The sequence below is a fragment of the Carassius gibelio genome, chromosome B1 (assembly GCF_023724105.1).
Source record: "Carassius gibelio isolate Cgi1373 ecotype wild population from Czech Republic chromosome B1, carGib1.2-hapl.c, whole genome shotgun sequence".
Lineage (NCBI taxonomy): Eukaryota > Metazoa > Chordata > Actinopteri > Cypriniformes > Cyprinidae > Carassius > Carassius gibelio.
The window spans coordinates 32,696,602-32,715,662 of record NC_068396.1 but is presented as its reverse complement, the minus strand read 5'-3'; the positions used below and the strand labels follow the sequence as shown (position 1 = coordinate 32,715,662).

Sequence of the window (19,061 nt, the reverse complement as noted above, 5' to 3'; positions counted from 1 at the left end):
GGATGCAGCGGATAGGAGAGTCTCGTTACTGTGGAACACATCACAATTTCATGAGCACTTCCTGTCCCACAGATCATGTCACAGTGTTAAAGTGGAGAAAAGAGTGTTTGATCGTACCTGTTGACTCCTGAACAAACTCTGGTAGCTGTTAAATCCATCAGAAAACATTGATTAGTGCTACCGGATTTCATTTACATCTTAGTACGACACCCGTAAATCACAATGCAGTAGTAAAAGAGGTTAAGAGAATGTAACAGAAGTAGAAAATTGACCACCAAAACTTGTTCAGATTTGTGGAAAGATTCTTTCAGTTTCTTGTTGGCTACATAGATAGAGGAAGTCATTGGCATAGTCCTAGGTCATATGTTCCCAGGTTTATATGGCTAAGTTTATAATTGAGTTTGAGGTAACATGGGAAGATATATTGAATTTGGGCGAACATTAAAGCCTGGAAACATAGGAGGGAATGAAGATTCAGTTCATTGCAACATTAATCAAGGATCATTCAGACACACTGATTAGTCTGATTTCAGAAACTACCATGTTCTATAAAGGCACTTACCATTCACAGGAGTGAACAGACACTGAAACAGATGAAGAAGAGAGAAGAACGACAAAATATATAAATGCATTTTTTAAAAGTTATGGTCAAAACAATGTGGTTTTATTTTAACGATAAAATTTTAAACAGTGAATCATGGTAAGGAGCTGTGTAGGACTGAACAAAATAGAGAAGTAACTGATGCTTAAAACAAACTCTTACTGTTGGAGGTTCAGGTACTGTTGGCGGTTCAGGAAGTGAACAGTCTGAAAGTAAGACAAACATTAATAAATTAATTCCATATGAAGTAATTAGAAACATGCTGATCTTCTAGAAGACTCAACAGCAAGAACTGAGGAAGATCAAGAATGACCTCTTGCTCCATTCTGCTTGAGTTCTCCAGTTGTTTGGAAGACCACAGTCTCCATCTCCGTCGGCAGGAAAGGTAACGCCTGAAACAGCCTCTGGAATCTGAGAAAGAACCACAGAATTACAGCAGATCTCAGTGCAAAGAGGCCAGAGACTCAATATCATGTACCAAGTACACTTACATCAGTATGTAGGAGCTGCACGGAATAATGGTCTGCAGAAACACAAACAAGCATCAATGCTGTTGTCACGCATAGGATTCATCAAACTCACTTATTTGAACATTGCAGATTTACTTCAAATTTCATTTAAGACAAACCACACATAAAGACTAAACCAGGAGGCATCAGAGTAGTGTTTGATGGAGAGCCACTGAGAACAACTGTGCAAATTTTACCATCTGTGAGATTGAGAGCAGGTTTTGAAGAACATCAGGAAGTCCTCGCTCCACAGGAGACACAAACAGATGATCAAACACTGTATTGATGACGACTTTCTTCTCTGGGAGACCAGGTAGCTCTTCAACCAACAGTCCAGCCACCTGCTTGGGAGTGAGATTGTCCAGGGTCTCCAACTAAACACACACGGAAGGATAAGCGAATATCAGTTAAGGATAAAGTGATGGTGGTGTTATTTTTATAAATCGTCTTTGATGAAATCACAAGTGTAGATGTGGAGACATACGGGATCAAAGAGTCTGTTGATGGAGATCAGATCTGTGAGAGACACGAACTGAGAGAACGGGCCAAAGTTCTTCTGCAGCCACTCAACACTGTTGTTAGCAGTCGCCACACAGCCCGCATCTGACACACACACAACACACAGAGTGAAATCACCTTCATGAACTCCAGAACCTTCATATGAGACATCTGTGAACCTCCACCTCACCTGTTGCGTTTCTTCTCAGGAAGGGCAGAATGAAGAAGTTTGCCATGTCTCTTCCTTGAATCTCATTGACGAGTGGGACCTCTGACAGACTGGGAGATGATTGCAAATAATGTTGAACAAGCATCTTATCAGCTCATGACAGTCTTGATCTATTGTTGGGGAAATGTTTTCTTACATGTGCTGGTAAGTTTGGCAGCTGAGGTTTTTGCTGCTGGTGCACAGCAGTAGGGATGGTGACGCAAATGGTAAAAACGGCTTCAGATATTGACCCAACAACATGCTGATGAAAGCGAGGTCTGTCCATTGGTCAGGACTGATGCGCTCCAGTCTCAGCTCTCCAACCACATCCAGCACTTGGGACACGACATCACCTCTGATTGGCTGAGACTGATGATGTAATGAGGAGGAATTACTGTCAGATTCCCAGTCAGTCTAACAGTGAACACTAGAGGACACATGCACAAGACTCATTTACCATATTTGCTGCTGCGCTGGAGAATATGACGAGGGCTCCGTCCAGAACATCATTTGCTTTGGTGAAAAATAGTTTCCAGATCTCCTTGGAGTAACTTCTGCTGCTTGAAAGTTGACACTTCAGGAGTTCAGCCAGGTTTCCAGCAGTGATGCCGGTGAGCTACAAACACAGATTTCAGCAGTGGACATCAACGTTCAGGAAATATTATGCTGATTTCAGAAACTGCTACACGTTTGGAGGGATGCAGATTCCTAGACGATCATCAACATCGGCTCATGTGAACTGAGTTTTCTGTTCATGGTCTTCTTACCGAAGAGCAAACGTACTGCTGCAGGTCCACACTACAGGGGGCGCTCACGAGTGCAGCGGATAGGAGAGTCTCGTTACTGTGGAACACATTAGAATTTCATGAGCACTTCCTGTCCCACAGATCATGTCACAGTGTTAAAGTTGAGAAAAGAGTTTTTGCTCGTACCTGTTGACTCCTGAACAAACTCTGGTAACTGTTAAATCCATCAGAAAACATTGATTAGTGCCACCGGATTTCATTTACATCTTAGTACGACACCCGTAAATCACAATGCAGTAGTAAAAGAGGTTAAGAGAATGTAACAGAAGTAGAAAATTGACCACCAAAACTTGTTCAGATTTGTGGAAAGATTCTTTCAGTTTCTTGTTGGCTACATGGATAGAGGAAGTCATTGGCATATTCCAAGGTCATATGTTCCCCAGGTTTATATGGCAAAGTTTATAAATTAGTTTGGGGTAACATGGGAAGATATAATTAATTGGGGCGAACATAAAAGCATGGAAACATAGGAGGGAATGAAGATTCAGTTCATTGCAACATTCATCAAGGATCATTCAGACACTATGATAAGTTTGATTTCAGAATCTAATATGTTCTACAAAAGCAATTACCATTCGCAGGAGTGACCAGACACTGAAACAGATAAAAAAGAGAGAACAACGACAACATGTATAAAATCATTTGTAAAACGTTATGGTCAAAACAATGTGTGTTTTTAGTTTAATGAAAAAGTTTTAAACATCGAATCATAGTGAGGAGCTGTGTAGGACTGAACAAGATAGAGAAGGAACTGATGCTTAAAACAAACTCTTACTGTTGGAGGTTCGGGGAGTGAACAGTCTGAAAGTAAGACAAACATTCATTAATTAATTCCATCTGAAGTAATTAGAAACATGCTGATCTTCTAGAAGACTCAACAGCAAGAACTGAGGAAGATCAAGAATGACCTCTTGCTCCATTCTGCTTGAGTTCTCCAGTTGTTTGGAAGACCACAGTCTCCATCTCCGTCGGCAGGAAAGGTAACGCCTGAAACAGCCTCTGGAATCTGAGAAAGAACCACAGAATTACAGCAGATCTCAGTGCAAAGAGGCCAGAGACTCAATATCATGTACCAAGTACACTTACATCAGTATGTAGGAGCTGCACGGAATAATGGTCTGCAGAAACACAAACAAGCATCAATGCTGTTGTCACGCATAGGATTCATCAAACTCACTTATTTGACCATTGCAGATTTACTTCAAATATAATTTAAGACAAACCACATGTAAAAAAAGAAACCAGGAGGCATCAGAGTAGTGTTTGATGGAGAGCCACTGAGAACAACTGTGTAAATTTTACCGTCTGTGAGATTGAGAGCAGGTTTTGAAGAACATCAGGAAGTCCTCGCTCCACAGGAGACACAAACAGATGATCAAACACTGTATTGATGACGACTTTCTTCTCTGGGAGACCAGGTAGCTCTTCAACCAACAGTCCAGCCACCTGCTTGGGAGTGAGATTGTCCAGGGTCTCCAACTAAACACACACGGAAGGATAAGAGAATATAATTGAAGGGTAAAGTGATGGTGGTGTTTTTATAAATCATCTTTGATGAAATCACAAGTGTAGATGTGGAGACATACGGGATCAAAGAGTCTGTTGATGGAGATCAGATCTGTGGGAGACACGAACTGAGAGAACGGGCCAAAGTTCTTCTGCAGCCACTCAACACTGTTGTTAGCAGTCGCCACACAGCCCGCATCTGACACACACACAACACACACAGTGAAATCACCTTCATGATCTCCAGAACCTTCATATGAGACATCTGTGAACCTCCACCTCACCTGTTGCGTTTCTTCTCAGGAAGGGCAGAATGAAGAAGTTCGCCATGTCTCTTCCTTGAATCTCATTGACGAGTGGGACCTCTGACAGACTGGGAGATGATTGTAAATAATGTTGAACAAGCATCTTATCAGCTCATGACAGTCTTGATCTATTGTTGGGGAAATGTTTTCTTACATGTGCTGGTAAGTTTGGCAGCTGAGGTTTTTGCTGCTGGTGCACAGCAGTAGGGATGGTGACGCAAATGGTAAAAACGGCTTCAGATATTGACCCAACAACATGCTGATGAAAGCGAGGTCTGTCCATTGGTCAGGACTGATGCGCTCCAGTCTCAGCTCTCCAACCACATCCAGCACTTGGGACACGACATCACCTCTGATTGGCTGAGACTGATGATGTAATGAGGAGGAATTACTGTCAGATTCCCAGTCAGTCTAACAGTGAACACTAGAGGACAGATGCACAAGACTCATTTACCATATTTGCTGCTGCGCTGGAGAATATGACGAGGGCTCCGTCCAGAACATCATTTGCTTTGGTGAAAAATAGTTTCCAGATCTCCTTGGAGTAAGTTCTGCTGCTTGAAAGTTGACACTTCAGGAGTTCAGCCAGGTTTCCAGCAGTGATGCCGGTGAGCTACAAACACAGATTTCAGCAGTGGACATCAACGTTCAGGAAATATTATGCTGATTTCAGAAACTGCTACACGTTTGGAGGGATGCAGATTCCTAGACGATCATCAGCATCGGCTCATGTGAACTGAGTTTTCTGTTCATGGTCTTCTTACCGAAGAGCAAATGTATTGCTGCAGGTCCACACTACAGGGGGCGCTCACGGATGCAGCGGATAGGAGAGTCTCGTTACTGTGGAACACATCACAATTTCATGAGCACTTCCTGTCCCACAGATCATGTCACAGTGTTAAAGTGGAGAAAAGAGTGTTTGATCGTACCTGTTGACTCCTGAACAAACTCTGGTAGCTGTTAAATCCATCAGAAAACATTGATTAGTGCTACCGGATTTCATTTACATCTTAGTACGACACCGTAAATCACAATGCAGTAGTAAAAGAGGTTAAGAGAATGTAACAGAAGTAGAAAATTGACCACCAAAACTTGTTCAGATTTGTGGAAAGATTCTTTCAGTTTCTTGTTGGCTACATAGATAGAGGAAGTCATTGGCATAGTCCTAGGTCATATGTTCCCAGGTTTATATGGCTAAGTTTATAATTGAGTTTGAGGTAACATGGGAAGATATATTGAATTTGGGCGAACATTAAAGCCTGGAAACATAGGAGGGAATGAAGATTCAGTTCATTGCAACATTAATCAAGGATCATTCAGACACACTGATTAGTCTGATTTCAGAAACTACCATGTTCTATAAAGGCACTTACCATTCACAGGAGTGAACAGACACTGAAACAGATGAAGAAGAGAGAAGAACGACAAAATATATAAATGCATTTTTTAAAAGTTATGGTCAAAACAATGTGGTTTTATTTTAACGATAAAATTTTAAACAGTGAATCATGGTAAGGAGCTGTGTAGGACTGAACAAAATAGAGAAGTAACTGATGCTTAAAACAAACTCTTACTGTTGGAGGTTCAGGTACTGTTGGCGGTTCAGGAAGTGAACAGTCTGAAAGTAAGACAAACATTAATAAATTAATTCCATATGAAGTAATTAGAAACATGCTGATCTTCTAGAAGACTCAACAGCAAGAACTGAGGAAGATCAAGAATGACCTCTTGCTCCATTCTGCTTGAGTTCTCCAGTTGTTTGGAAGACCACAGTCTCCATCTCCGTCGGCAGGAAAGGTAACGCCTGAAACAGCCTCTGGAATCTGAGAAAGAACCACAGAATTACAGCAGATCTCAGTGCAAAGAGGCCAGAGACTCAATATCATGTACCAAGTACACTTACATCAGTATGTAGGAGCTGCACGGAATAATGGTCTGCAGAAACACAAACAAGCATCAATGCTGTTGTCACGCATAGGATTCATCAAACTCACTTATTTGAACATTGCAGATTTACTTCAAATTTCATTTAAGACAAACCACACATAAAGACTAAACCAGGAGGCATCAGAGTAGTGTTTGATGGAGAGCCACTGAGAACAACTGTGCAAATTTTACCATCTGTGAGATTGAGAGCAGGTTTTGAAGAACATCAGGAAGTCCTCGCTCCACAGGAGACACAAACAGATGATCAAACACTGTATTGATGACGACTTTCTTCTCTGGGAGACCAGGTAGCTCTTCAACCAACAGTCCAGCCACCTGCTTGGGAGTGAGATTGTCCAGGGTCTCCAACTAAACACACACGGAAGGATAAGCGAATATCAGTTAAGGATAAAGTGATGGTGGTGTTATTTTTATAAATCGTCTTTGATGAAATCACAAGTGTAGATGTGGAGACATACGGGATCAAAGAGTCTGTTGATGGAGATCAGATCTGTGAGAGACACGAACTGAGAGAACGGGCCAAAGTTCTTCTGCAGCCACTCAACACTGTTGTTAGCAGTCGCCACACAGCCCGCATCTGACACACACACAACACACAGAGTGAAATCACCTTCATGATCTCCAGAACCTTCATATGAGACATCTGTGAACCTCCACCTCACCTGTTGCGTTTCTTCTCAGGAAGGGCAGAATGAAGAAGTTTGCCATGTCTCTTCCTTGAATCTCATTGACGAGTGGGACCTCTGACAGACTGGGAGATGATTGCAAATAATGTTGAACATGCATCTTATCAGCTCATGACAGTCTTGATCTATTGTTGGGGAAATGTTTTCTTACATGTGCTGGTAAGTTTGGCAGCTGAGGTTTTTGCTGCTGGTGCACAGCAGTAGGGATGGTGACGCAAATGGTAAAAACGGCTTCAGATATTGACCCAACAACATGCTGATGAAAGCGAGGTCTGTCCATTGGTCAGGACTGATGCGCTCCAGTCTCAGCTCTCCAACCACATCCAGCACTTGGGACACGACATCACCTCTGATTGGCTGAGACTGATGATGTAATGAGGAGGAATTACTGTCAGATTCCCAGTCAGTCTAACAGTGAACACTAGAGGACACATGCACAAGACTCATTTACCATATTTGCTGCTGCGCTGGAGAATATGACGAGGGCTCCGTCCAGAACATCATTTGCTTTGGTGAAAAATAGTTTCCAGATCTCCTTGGAGTAACTTCTGCTGCTTGAAAGTTGACACTTCAGGAGTTCAGCCAGGTTTCCAGCAGTGATGCCGGTGAGCTACAAACACAGATTTCAGCAGTGGACATCAACGTTCAGGAAATATTATGCTGATTTCAGAAACTGCTACACGTTTGGAGGGATGCAGATTCCTAGACGATCATCAACATCGGCTCATGTGAACTGAGTTTTCTGTTCATGGTCTTCTTACCGAAGAGCAAACGTACTGCTGCAGGTCCACACTACAGGGGGCGCTCACGAGTGCAGCGGATAGGAGAGTCTCGTTACTGTGGAACACATTAGAATTTCATGAGCACTTCCTGTCCCACAGATCATGTCACAGTGTTAAAGTTGAGAAAAGAGTTTTTGCTCGTACCTGTTGACTCCTGAACAAACTCTGGTAACTGTTAAATCCATCAGAAAACATTGATTAGTGCCACCGGATTTCATTTACATCTTAGTACGACACCCGTAAATCACAATGCAGTAGTAAAAGAGGTTAAGAGAATGTAACAGAAGTAGAAAATTGACCACCAAAACTTGTTCAGATTTGTGGAAAGATTCTTTCAGTTTCTTGTTGGCTACATGGATAGAGGAAGTCATTGGCATATTCCAAGGTCATATGTTCCCCAGGTTTATATGGCAAAGTTTATAAATTAGTTTGGGGTAACATGGGAAGATATAATTAATTGGGGCGAACATAAAAGCATGGAAACATAGGAGGGAATGAAGATTCAGTTCATTGCAACATTCATCAAGGATCATTCAGACACTATGATAAGTTTGATTTCAGAATCTAATATGTTCTACAAAAGCAATTACCATTCGCAGGAGTGACCAGACACTGAAACAGATAAAAAAGAGAGAACAACGACAACATGTATAAAATCATTTGTAAAACGTTATGGTCAAAACAATGTGTGTTTTTAGTTTAATGAAAAAGTTTTAAACATCGAATCATAGTGAGGAGCTGTGTAGGACTGAACAAGATAGAGAAGGAACTGATGCTTAAAACAAACTCTTACTGTTGGAGGTTCGGGGAGTGAACAGTCTGAAAGTAAGACAAACATTCATTAATTAATTCCATCTGAAGTAATTAGAAACATGCTGATCTTCTAGAAGACTCAACAGCAAGAACTGAGGAAGATCAAGAATGACCTCTTGCTCCATTCTGCTTGAGTTCTCCAGTTGTTTGGAAGACCACAGTCTCCATCTCCGTCGGCAGGAAAGGTAACGCCTGAAACAGCCTCTGGAATCTGAGAAAGAACCACAGAATTACAGCAGATCTCAGTGCAAAGAGGCCAGAGACTCAATATCATGTACCAAGTACACTTACATCAGTATGTAGGAGCTGCACGGAATAATGGTCTGCAGAAACACAAACAAGCATCAATGCTGTTGTCACGCATAGGATTCATCAAACTCACTTATTTGACCATTGCAGATTTACTTTAAATATAATTTAAGACAAACCACATGTAAAAAAAGAAACCAGGAGGCATCAGAGTAGTGTTTGATGGAGAGCCACTGAGAACAACTGTGTAAATTTTACCGTCTGTGAGATTGAGAGCAGGTTTTGAAGAACATCAGGAAGTCCTCGCTCCACAGGAGACACAAACAGATGATCAAACACTGTATTGATGACGACTTTCTTCTCTGGGAGACCAGGTAGCTCTTCAACCAACAGTCCAGCCACCTGCTTGGGAGTGAGATTGTCCAGGGTCTCCAACTAAACACACACGGAAGGATAAGAGAATATAATTGAAGGGTAAAGTGATGGTGGTGTTTTTATAAATCATCTTTGATGAAATCACAAGTGTAGATGTGGAGACATACGGGATCAAAGAGTCTGTTGATGGAGATCAGATCTGTGAGAGACACGAACTGAGAGAACGGGCCAAAGTTCTTCTGCAGCCACTCAACACTGTTGTTAGCAGTCGCCAGACAGCCCGCATCTGACACACACACAACACACACAGTGAAATCACCTTCATGATCTCCAGAACCTTCATATGAGACATCTGTGAACCTCCACCTCACCTGTTGCGTTTCTTCTCAGGAAGGGCAGAATGAAGAAGTTCGCCATGTCTCTTCCTTGAATCTCATTGACGAGTGGGACCTCTGACAGACTGAGAGATGATTGCAAATAATGTTGAACAAGCATCTTTTCAGCTCATGACAGTCTTGAGCTATTTTTGGGGAAAATATTTTCTTACATGTGCTGGTAAGTTTGGCAGCTGAGGTTTTTGCTGCTGGTGCACAGCAGTAGGGATGGTGACGCAAATGGTAAAAACGGCTTCAGATATTGACCCAACAACATGCTGATGAAAGAGAGGTCTGTCCATTGGTCAGGACTGATGCGCTCCAGTCTCAGCTCTCCAACCACATCCAGCACTTGGGACACGACATCACCTCTGATTGGCTGAGACTGATGATGTAATGAGGAGGAATTACTGTCAGATTCCCAGTCAGTCTAACAGTGAACACTAGAGGACAGATGCACAAGACTCATTTACCATATTTGCTGCTGCGCTGGAGAATATGACGAGGGCTCCGTCCAGAACATCATTTGCTTTGGTGAAAAATAGTTTCCAGATCTCCTTGGAGTAACTTCTGCTGCTTGAAAGTTGACACTTCAGGAGTTCAGCCAGGTTTCCAGCAGTGATGCCGGTGAGCTACAAACACAGATTTCAGCAGTGGACATCAACGTTCAGGAAATATTATGCTGATTTCAGAAACTGCTACACGTTTGGAGGGATGCAGATTCCTAGACGATCATCAGCATCGGCTCATGTGAACTGAGTTTTCTGTTCATGGTCTTCTTACCGAAGAGCAAACGTACTGCTGCAGGTCCACACTACAGGGGGCGCTCACGGATGCAGCGGATAGGAGAGTCTCGTTACTGTGGAACACATCACAATTTCATGAGCACTTCCTGTCCCACAGATCATGTCACAGTGTTAAAGTGGAGAAAAGAGTGTTTGATCGTACCTGTTGACTCCTGAACAAACTCTGGTAGCTGTTAAATCCATCAGAAAACATTGATTAGTGCTACCGGATTTCATTTACATCTTAGTACGACACCCGTAAATCACAATGCAGTAGTAAAAGAGGTTAAGAGAATGTAACAGAAGTAGAAAATTGACCACCAAAACTTGTTCAGATTTGTGGAAAGATTCTTTCAGTTTCTTGTTGGCTACATAGATAGAGGAAGTCATTGGCATAGTCCTAGGTCATATGTTCCCAGGTTTATATGGCTAAGTTTATAATTGAGTTTGAGGTAACATGGGAAGATATATTGAATTTGGGCGAACATTAAAGCCTGGAAACATAGGAGGGAATGAAGATTCAGTTCATTGCAACATTAATCAAGGATCATTCAGACACACTGATTAGTCTGATTTCAGAAACTACCATGTTCTATAAAGGCACTTACCATTCACAGGAGTGAACAGACACTGAAACAGATGAAGAAGAGAGAAGAACGACAAAATATATAAATGCATTTTTTAAAAGTTATGGTCAAAACAATGTGGTTTTATTTTAACGATAAAATTTTAAACAGTGAATCATGGTAAGGAGCTGTGTAGGACTGAACAAAATAGAGAAGTAACTGATGCTTAAAACAAACTCTTACTGTTGGAGGTTCAGGTACTGTTGGCGGTTCAGGAAGTGAACAGTCTGAAAGTAAGACAAACATTAATAAATTAATTCCATATGAAGTAATTAGAAACATGCTGATCTTCTAGAAGACTCAACAGCAAGAACTGAGGAAGATCAAGAATAACCTCTTGCTCCATTCTGCTTGAGTTCTCCAGTTGTTTGGAAGACCACAGTCTCCATCTCCGTCGGCAGGAAAGGTAACGCCTGAAACAGCCTCTGGAATCTGAGAAAGAACCACAGAATTACAGCAGATCTCAGTGCAAAGAGGCCAGAGACTCAATATCATGTACCAAGTACACTTACATCAGTATGTAGGAGCTGCACGGAATAATGGTCTGCAGAAACACAAACAAGCATCAATGCTGTTGTCACGCATAGGATTCATCAAACTCACTTATTTGAACATTGCAGATTTACTTCAAATTTCATTTAAGACAAACCACACATAAAGACTAAACCAGGAGGCATCAGAGTAGTGTTTGATGGAGAGCCACTGAGAACAACTGTGCAAATTTTACCATCTGTGAGATTGAGAGCAGGTTTTGAAGAACATCAGGAAGTCCTCGCTCCACAGGAGACACAAACAGATGATCAAACACTGTATTGATGACGACTTTCTTCTCTGGGAGACCAGGTAGCTCTTCAACCAACAGTCCAGCCACCTGCTTGGGAGTGAGATTGTCCAGGGTCTCCAACTAAACACACACGGAAGGATAAGCGAATATCAGTTAAGGATAAAGTGATGGTGGTGTTATTTTTATAAATCGTCTTTGATGAAATCACAAGTGTAGATGTGGAGACATACGGGATCAAAGAGTCTGTTGATGGAGATCAGATCTGTGAGAGACACGAACTGAGAGAACGGGCCAAAGTTCTTCTGCAGCCACTCAACACTGTTGTTAGCAGTCGCCACACAGCCCGCATCTGACACACACACAACACACAGAGTGAAATCACCTTCATGAACTCCAGAACCTTCATATGAGACATCTGTGAACCTCCACCTCACCTGTTGCGTTTCTTCTCAGGAAGGGCAGAATGAAGAAGTTTGCCATGTCTCTTCCTTGAATCTCATTGACGAGTGGGACCTCTGACAGACTGGGAGATGATTGCAAATAATGTTGAACATGCATCTTATCAGCTCATGACAGTCTTGATCTATTGTTGGGGAAATGTTTTCTTACATGTGCTGGTAAGTTTGGCAGCTGAGGTTTTTGCTGCTGGTGCACAGCAGTAGGGATGGTGACGCAAATGGTAAAAACGGCTTCAGATATTGACCCAACAACATGCTGATGAAAGCGAGGTCTGTCCATTGGTCAGGACTGATGCGCTCCAGTCTCAGCTCTCCAACCACATCCAGCACTTGGGACACGACATCACCTCTGATTGGCTGAGACTGATGATGTAATGAGGAGGAATTACTGTCAGATTCCCAGTCAGTCTAACAGTGAACACTAGAGGACACATGCACAAGACTCATTTACCATATTTGCTGCTGCGCTGGAGAATATGACGAGGGCTCCGTCCAGAACATGATTTGCTTTGGTGAAAAATAGTTTCCAGATCTCCTTGGAGTAACTTCTGCTGCTTGAAAGTTGACACTTCAGGAGTTCAGCCAGGTTTCCAGCAGTGATGCCGGTGAGCTACAAACACAGATTTCAGCAGTGGACATCAACATTCAGGAAATATTATGCTGATTTCAGAAACTGCTACACGTTTGGAGGGATGCAGATTCCTAGACGATCATCAACATCGGCTCATGTGAACTGAGTTTTCTGTTCATGGTCTTCTTACCGAAGAGCAAACGTACTGCTGCAGGTCCACACTACAGGGGGCGCTCACGAGTGCAGCGGATAGGAGAGTCTCGTTACTGTGGAACACATTAGAATTTCATGAGCACTTCCTGTCCCACAGATCATGTCACAGTGTTAAAGTTGAGAAAAGAGTGTTTGCTCGTACCTGTTGACTCCTGAACAAACTCTGGTAACTGTTAAATCCATCAGAAAACATTGATTAGTGCCACCGGATTTCATTTGCATCTCAGTACGACACCCGTAAATCACAATGCAGTAGTAAAAGAGGTTAAGAGAATGTAACAGAAGTAGAAAATTGACCACCAAAACTTGTTCAGATTTGTGGAAAGATTCTTTCAGTTTCTTGTTGGCTACATGGATAGAGGAAGTCATTGGCATATTCCAAGGTCATATGTTCCCCAGGTTTATATGGCAAAGTTTATAAATTAGTTTGGGGTAACATGGGAAGATATAATTAATTGGGGCGAACATAAAAGCATGGAAACATAGGAGGGAATGAAGATTCAGTTCATTGCAACATTCATCAAGGATCATTCAGACACTATGATAAGTTTGATTTCAGAATCTAATATGTTCTACAAAAGCAATTACCATTCGCAGGAGTGACCAGACACTGAAACAGATAAAAAAGAGAGAACAACGACAACATGTATAAAATCATTTGTAAAACGTTATGGTCAAAACAATGTGTGTTTTTAGTTTAATGAAAAAGTTTTAAACATCGAATCATAGTGAGGAGCTGTGTAGGACTGAACAAGATAGAGAAGGAACTGATGCTTAAAACAAACTCTTACTGTTGGAGGTTCGGGGAGTGAACAGTCTGAAAGTAAGACAAACATTCATTAATTAATTCCATCTGAAGTAATTAGAAACATGCTGATCTTCTAGAAGACTCAACAGCAAGAACTGAGGAAGATCAAGAATGACCTCTTGCTCCATTCTGCTTGAGTTCTCCAGTTGTTTGGAAGACCACAGTCTCCATCTCCGTCGGCAGGAAAGGTAACGCCTGAAACAGCCTCTGGAATCTGAGAAAGAACCACAGAATTACAGCAGATCTCAGTGCAAAGAGGCCAGAGACTCAATATCATGTACCAAGTACACTTACATCAGTATGTAGGAGCTGCACGGAATAATGGTCTGCAGAAACACAAACAAGCATCAATGCTGTTGTCACGCATAGGATTCATCAAACTCACTTATTTGACCATTGCAGATTTACTTTAAATATAATTTAAGACAAACCACATGTAAAAAAAGAAACCAGGAGGCATCAGAGTAGTGTTTGATGGAGAGCCACTGAGAACAACTGTGTAAATTTTACCGTCTGTGAGATTGAGAGCAGGTTTTGAAGAACATCAGGAAGTCCTCGCTCCACAGGAGACACAAACAGATGATCAAACACTGTATTGATGACGACTTTCTTCTCTGGGAGACCAGGTAGCTCTTCAACCAACAGTCCAGCCACCTGCTTGGGAGTGAGATTGTCCAGGGTCTCCAACTAAACACACACGGAAGGATAAGAGAATATAATTGAAGGGTAAAGTGATGGTGGTGTTTTTATAAATCATCTTTGATGAAATCACAAGTGTAGATGTGGAGACATACGGGATCAAAGAGTCTGTTGATGGAGATCAGATCTGTGAGAGACACGAACTGAGAGAACGGGCCAAAGTTCTTCTGCAGCCACTCAACACTGTTGTTAGCAGTCGCCAGACAGCCCGCATCTGACACACACACAACACACACAGTGAAATCACCTTCATGATCTCCAGAACCTTCATATGAGACATCTGTGAACCTCCACCTCACCTGTTGCGTTTCTTCTCAGGAAGGGCAGAATGAAGAAGTTCGCCATGTCTCTTCCTTGAATCTCATTGACGAGTGGGACCTCTGACAGACTGGGAGATGATTGCAAATAATGTTGAACAAGCATCTTATCAGCTCATGACAGTCTTGAGCTATTTTTGGGGAAAATATTTTCTTACATGTGCTGGTAAGTTTGGCAGCTGAGGTTTTTGCTGCTGGTGCACAGCAGTAGGGATGGTGACGCAAATGGTAAAAACGGCTTCAGATATTGACCCAACAACATGCTGATGAAAGAGAGGTCTGTCCATTGGTCAGGACTGATGCGCTCCAGTCTCAGCTCTCCAACCACATCCAGCACTTGGGACACGACATCACCTCTGATTGGCTGAGACTGATGATGTAATGAGGAGGAATTACTGTCAGATTCCCAGTCAGTCTAACAGTGAACACTAGAGGACAGATGCACAAGACTCATTTACCATATTTGCTGCTGCGCTGGAGAATATGACGAGGGCTCCGTCCAGAACATCATTTGCTTTGGTGAAAAATAGTTTCCAGATCTCCTTGGAGTAAGTTCTGCTGCTTGAAAGTTGACACTTCAGGAGTTCAGCCAGGTTTCCAGCAGTGATGCCGGTGAGCTACAAACACAGATTTCAGCAGTGGACATCAACGTTCAGGAAATATTATGCTGATTTCAGAAACTGCTACACGTTTGGAGGGATGCAGATTCCTAGACGATCATCAGCATCGGCTCATGTGAACTGAGTTTTCTGTTCATGGTCTTCTTACCGAAGAGCAAACGTACTGCTGCAGGTCCACACTACAGGGGGCGCTCACGGATGCAGCGGATAGGAGAGTCTCGTTACTGTGGAACACATCACAATTTCATGAGCACTTCCTGTCCCACAGATCATGTCACAGTGTTAAAGTGGAGAAAAGAGTGTTTGATCGTACCTGTTGACTCCTGAACAAACTCTGGTAGCTGTTAAATCCATCAGAAAACATTGATTAGTGCTACCGGATTTCATTTACATCTTAGTACGACACCCGTAAATCACAATGCAGTAGTAAAAGAGGTTAAGAGAATGTAACAGAAGTAGAAAATTGACCACCAAAACTTGTTCAGATTTGTGGAAAGATTCTTTCAGTTTCTTGTTGGCTACATAGATAGAGGAAGTCATTGGCATAGTCCTAGGTCATATGTTCCCAGGTTTATATGGCTAAGTTTATAATTGAGTTTGAGGTAACATGGGAAGATATATTGAATTTGGGCGAACATTAAAGCCTGGAAACATAGGAGGGAATGAAGATTCAGTTCATTGCAACATTAATCAAGGATCATTCAGACACACTGATTAGTCTGATTTCAGAAACTACCATGTTCTATAAAGGCACTTACCATTCACAGGAGTGAACAGACACTGAAACAGATGAAGAAGAGAGAAGAACGACAAAATATATAAATGCATTTTTTAAAAGTTATGGTCAAAACAATGTGGTTTTATTTTAACGATAAAATTTTAAACAGTGAATCATGGTAAGGAGCTGTGTAGGACTGAACAAAATAGAGAAGTAACTGATGCTTAAAACAAACTCTTACTGTTGGAGGTTCAGGTACTGTTGGCGGTTCAGGAAGTGAACAGTCTGAAAGTAAGACAAACATTAATAAATTAATTCCATATGAAGTAATTAGAAACATGCTGATCTTCTAGAAGACTCAACAGCAAGAACTGAGGAAGATCAAGAATGACCTCTTGCTCCATTCTGCTTGAGTTCTCCAGTTGTTTGGAAGACCACAGTCTCCATCTCCGTCGGCAGGAAAGGTAACGCCTGAAACAGCCTCTGGAATCTGAGAAAGAACCACAGAATTACAGCAGATCTCAGTGCAAAGAGGCCAGAGACTCAATATCATGTACCAAGTACACTTACATCAGTATGTAGGAGCTGCACGGAATAATGGTCTGCAGAAACACAAACAAGCATCAATGCTGTTGTCACGCATAGGATTCATCAAACTCACTTATTTGAACATTGCAGATTTACTTCAAATTTCATTTAAGACAAACCACACATAAAGACTAAACCAGGAGGCATCAGAGTAGTGTTTGATGGAGAGCCACTGAGAACAACTGTGCAAATTTTACCATCTGTGAGATTGAGAGCAGGTTTTGAAGAACATCAGGAAGTCCTCGCTCCACAGGAGACACAAACAGATGATCAAACACTGTATTGATGACGACTTTCTTCTCTGGGAGACCAGGTAGCTCTTCAACCAACAGTCCAGCCACCTGCTTGGGAGTGAGATTGTCCAGGGTCTCCAACTAAACACACACGGAAGGATAAGCGAATATCAGTTAAGGATAAAGTGATGGTGGTGTTATTTTTATAAATCGTCTTTGATGAAATCACAAGTGTAGATGTGGAGACATACGGGATCAAAGAGTCTGTTGATGGAGATCAGATCTGTGAGAGACACGAACTGAGAGAACGGGCCAAAGTTCTTCTGCAGCCACTCAACACTGTTGTTAGCAGTCGCCACACAGCCCGCATCTGACACACACACAACACACAGAGTGAAATCACCTTCATGAACTCCAGAACCTTCATATGAGACATCTGTGAACCTCCACCTCACCTGTTGCGTTTCTTCTCAGGAAGGGCAGAATGAAGAAGTTCGCCATGTCTCTTCCTTGAATCTCATTGACGAGTGGGACCTCTGACAGACTGGGAGATGATTGTAAATAATGTTGAACAAGCATCTTATCAGCTCATGACAGTCTTGATCTATTGTTGGGGAAATGTTTTCTTACATGTGCTGGTAAGTTTGGCAGCTGAGGTTTTTGCTGCTGGTGCACAGCAGTAGGGATGGTGACGCAAATGGTAAAAACGGCTTCAGATATTGACCCAACAACATGCTGATGAAAGCGAGGTCTGTCCATTGGTCAGGACTGATGCGCTCCAGTCTCAGCTCTCCAACCACATCCAGCACTTGGGACACGACATCACCTCTGATTGGCTGAGACTGATGATGTAATGAGGAGGAATTACTGTCAGATTCCCAGTCAGTCTAACAGTGAACACTAGAGGACACATGCACAAGACTCATTTACCATATTTGCTGCTGCGCTGGAGAATATGACGAGGGCTCCGTCCAGAACATCATTTGCTTTGGTGAAAAATAGTTTCCAGATCTCCTTGGAGTAACTTCTGCTGCTTGAAAGTTGACACTTCAGGAGTTCAGCCAGGTTTCCAGCAGTGATGCCGGTGAGCTACAAACACAGATTTCAGCAGTGGACATCAACGTTCAGGAAATATTATGCTGATTTCAGAAACTGCTACACGTTTGGAGGGATGCAGATTCCTAGACGATCATCAACATCGGCTCATGTGAACTGAGTTTTCTGTTCATGGTCTTCTTACCGAAGAGCAAACGTACTGCTGCAGGTCCACACTACAGGGGGCGCTCACGAGTGCAGCGGATAGGAGAGTCTCGTTACTGTGGAACACATTAGAATTTCATGAGCACTTCCTGTCCCACAGATCATGTCACAGTGTTAAAGTTGAGAAAAGAGTTTTTGCTCGTACCTGTTGACTCCTGAACAAACTCTGGTAACTGTTAAATCCATCAGAAAACATTGATTAGTGCCACCGGATTTCATTTACATCTTAGTACGACACCCGTAAATCACAATGCAGTAGTAAAAGAGGTTAAGAGAATGTAACAGAAGTAGAAAATTGACCACCAAAACTTGTTCAGATTTGTGGAAAGATTCTTTCAGTTTCTTGTTGGCTACATGGATAGAGGAAGTCATTGGCATATTCCAAGGTCATATGTTCCCCAGGTTTATATGGCAAAGTTTATAAATTAGTTTGGGGTAACATGGGAAGATATAATTAATTGGGGCGAACATAAAAGCATGGAAACATAGGAGGGAATGAAGATTCAGTTCATTGCAACATTCATCAAGGATCATTCAGACACTATGATAAGTTTGATTTCAGAATCTAATATGTTCTACAAAAGCACTTACCATTCGCAGGAGTGACCAGACACTGAAACAGATAAAAAAGAGAGAACAACGACAACATGTATAAAATCATTTGTAAAACGTTATGGTCAAAACAATGTGTGTTTTTAGTTTAATGAAAAAGTTTTAAACAT

The 19,061-nt window shown here is 42.1% G+C and overlaps 1 protein-coding gene across 45 annotated transcripts in view; it reads right to left on the bottom strand.

Annotated features, from left to right (window-relative positions):
* Window positions 1–19,061, bottom strand: part of LOC127949514 (uncharacterized) — a 31,107-nt gene that overhangs the window by 1,658 nt on the left and 10,388 nt on the right. For 3 of the 45 annotated variants that reach the window (XM_052546965.1, XM_052546964.1, XM_052546963.1), the window contains exons 6-10: window positions 15,079–15,290; window positions 9,657–9,745; window positions 9,453–9,571; window positions 9,169–9,345; window positions 8,825–8,984 (exon numbers count right to left, since the gene is read on the bottom strand). In XM_052546965.1, the coding sequence (XP_052402925.1) occupies window positions 8,949–8,984; window positions 9,169–9,345; window positions 9,453–9,571; window positions 9,657–9,745; window positions 15,079–15,290 (633 nt within the window). In that variant the 3' untranslated portion in view covers window positions 8,825–8,948. Of the gene's footprint in view, window positions 1–880; window positions 1,125–1,594; window positions 1,714–3,584; window positions 3,741–3,924; window positions 4,102–6,135; window positions 6,369–6,838; window positions 6,958–8,824; window positions 8,985–9,168; window positions 9,346–9,452; window positions 9,572–9,656; window positions 9,746–12,084; window positions 12,204–14,070; window positions 14,231–14,414; window positions 14,592–14,698; window positions 14,818–14,902; window positions 14,992–15,078; window positions 15,291–15,378; window positions 15,538–17,330; window positions 17,450–17,534; window positions 17,624–17,709; window positions 17,922–18,009; window positions 18,169–19,061 lie in introns of those variants that run through there. The other 42 variants (XM_052546959.1, XM_052546958.1, XM_052546956.1 and 39 more) reach the window with 34 other exon arrangements.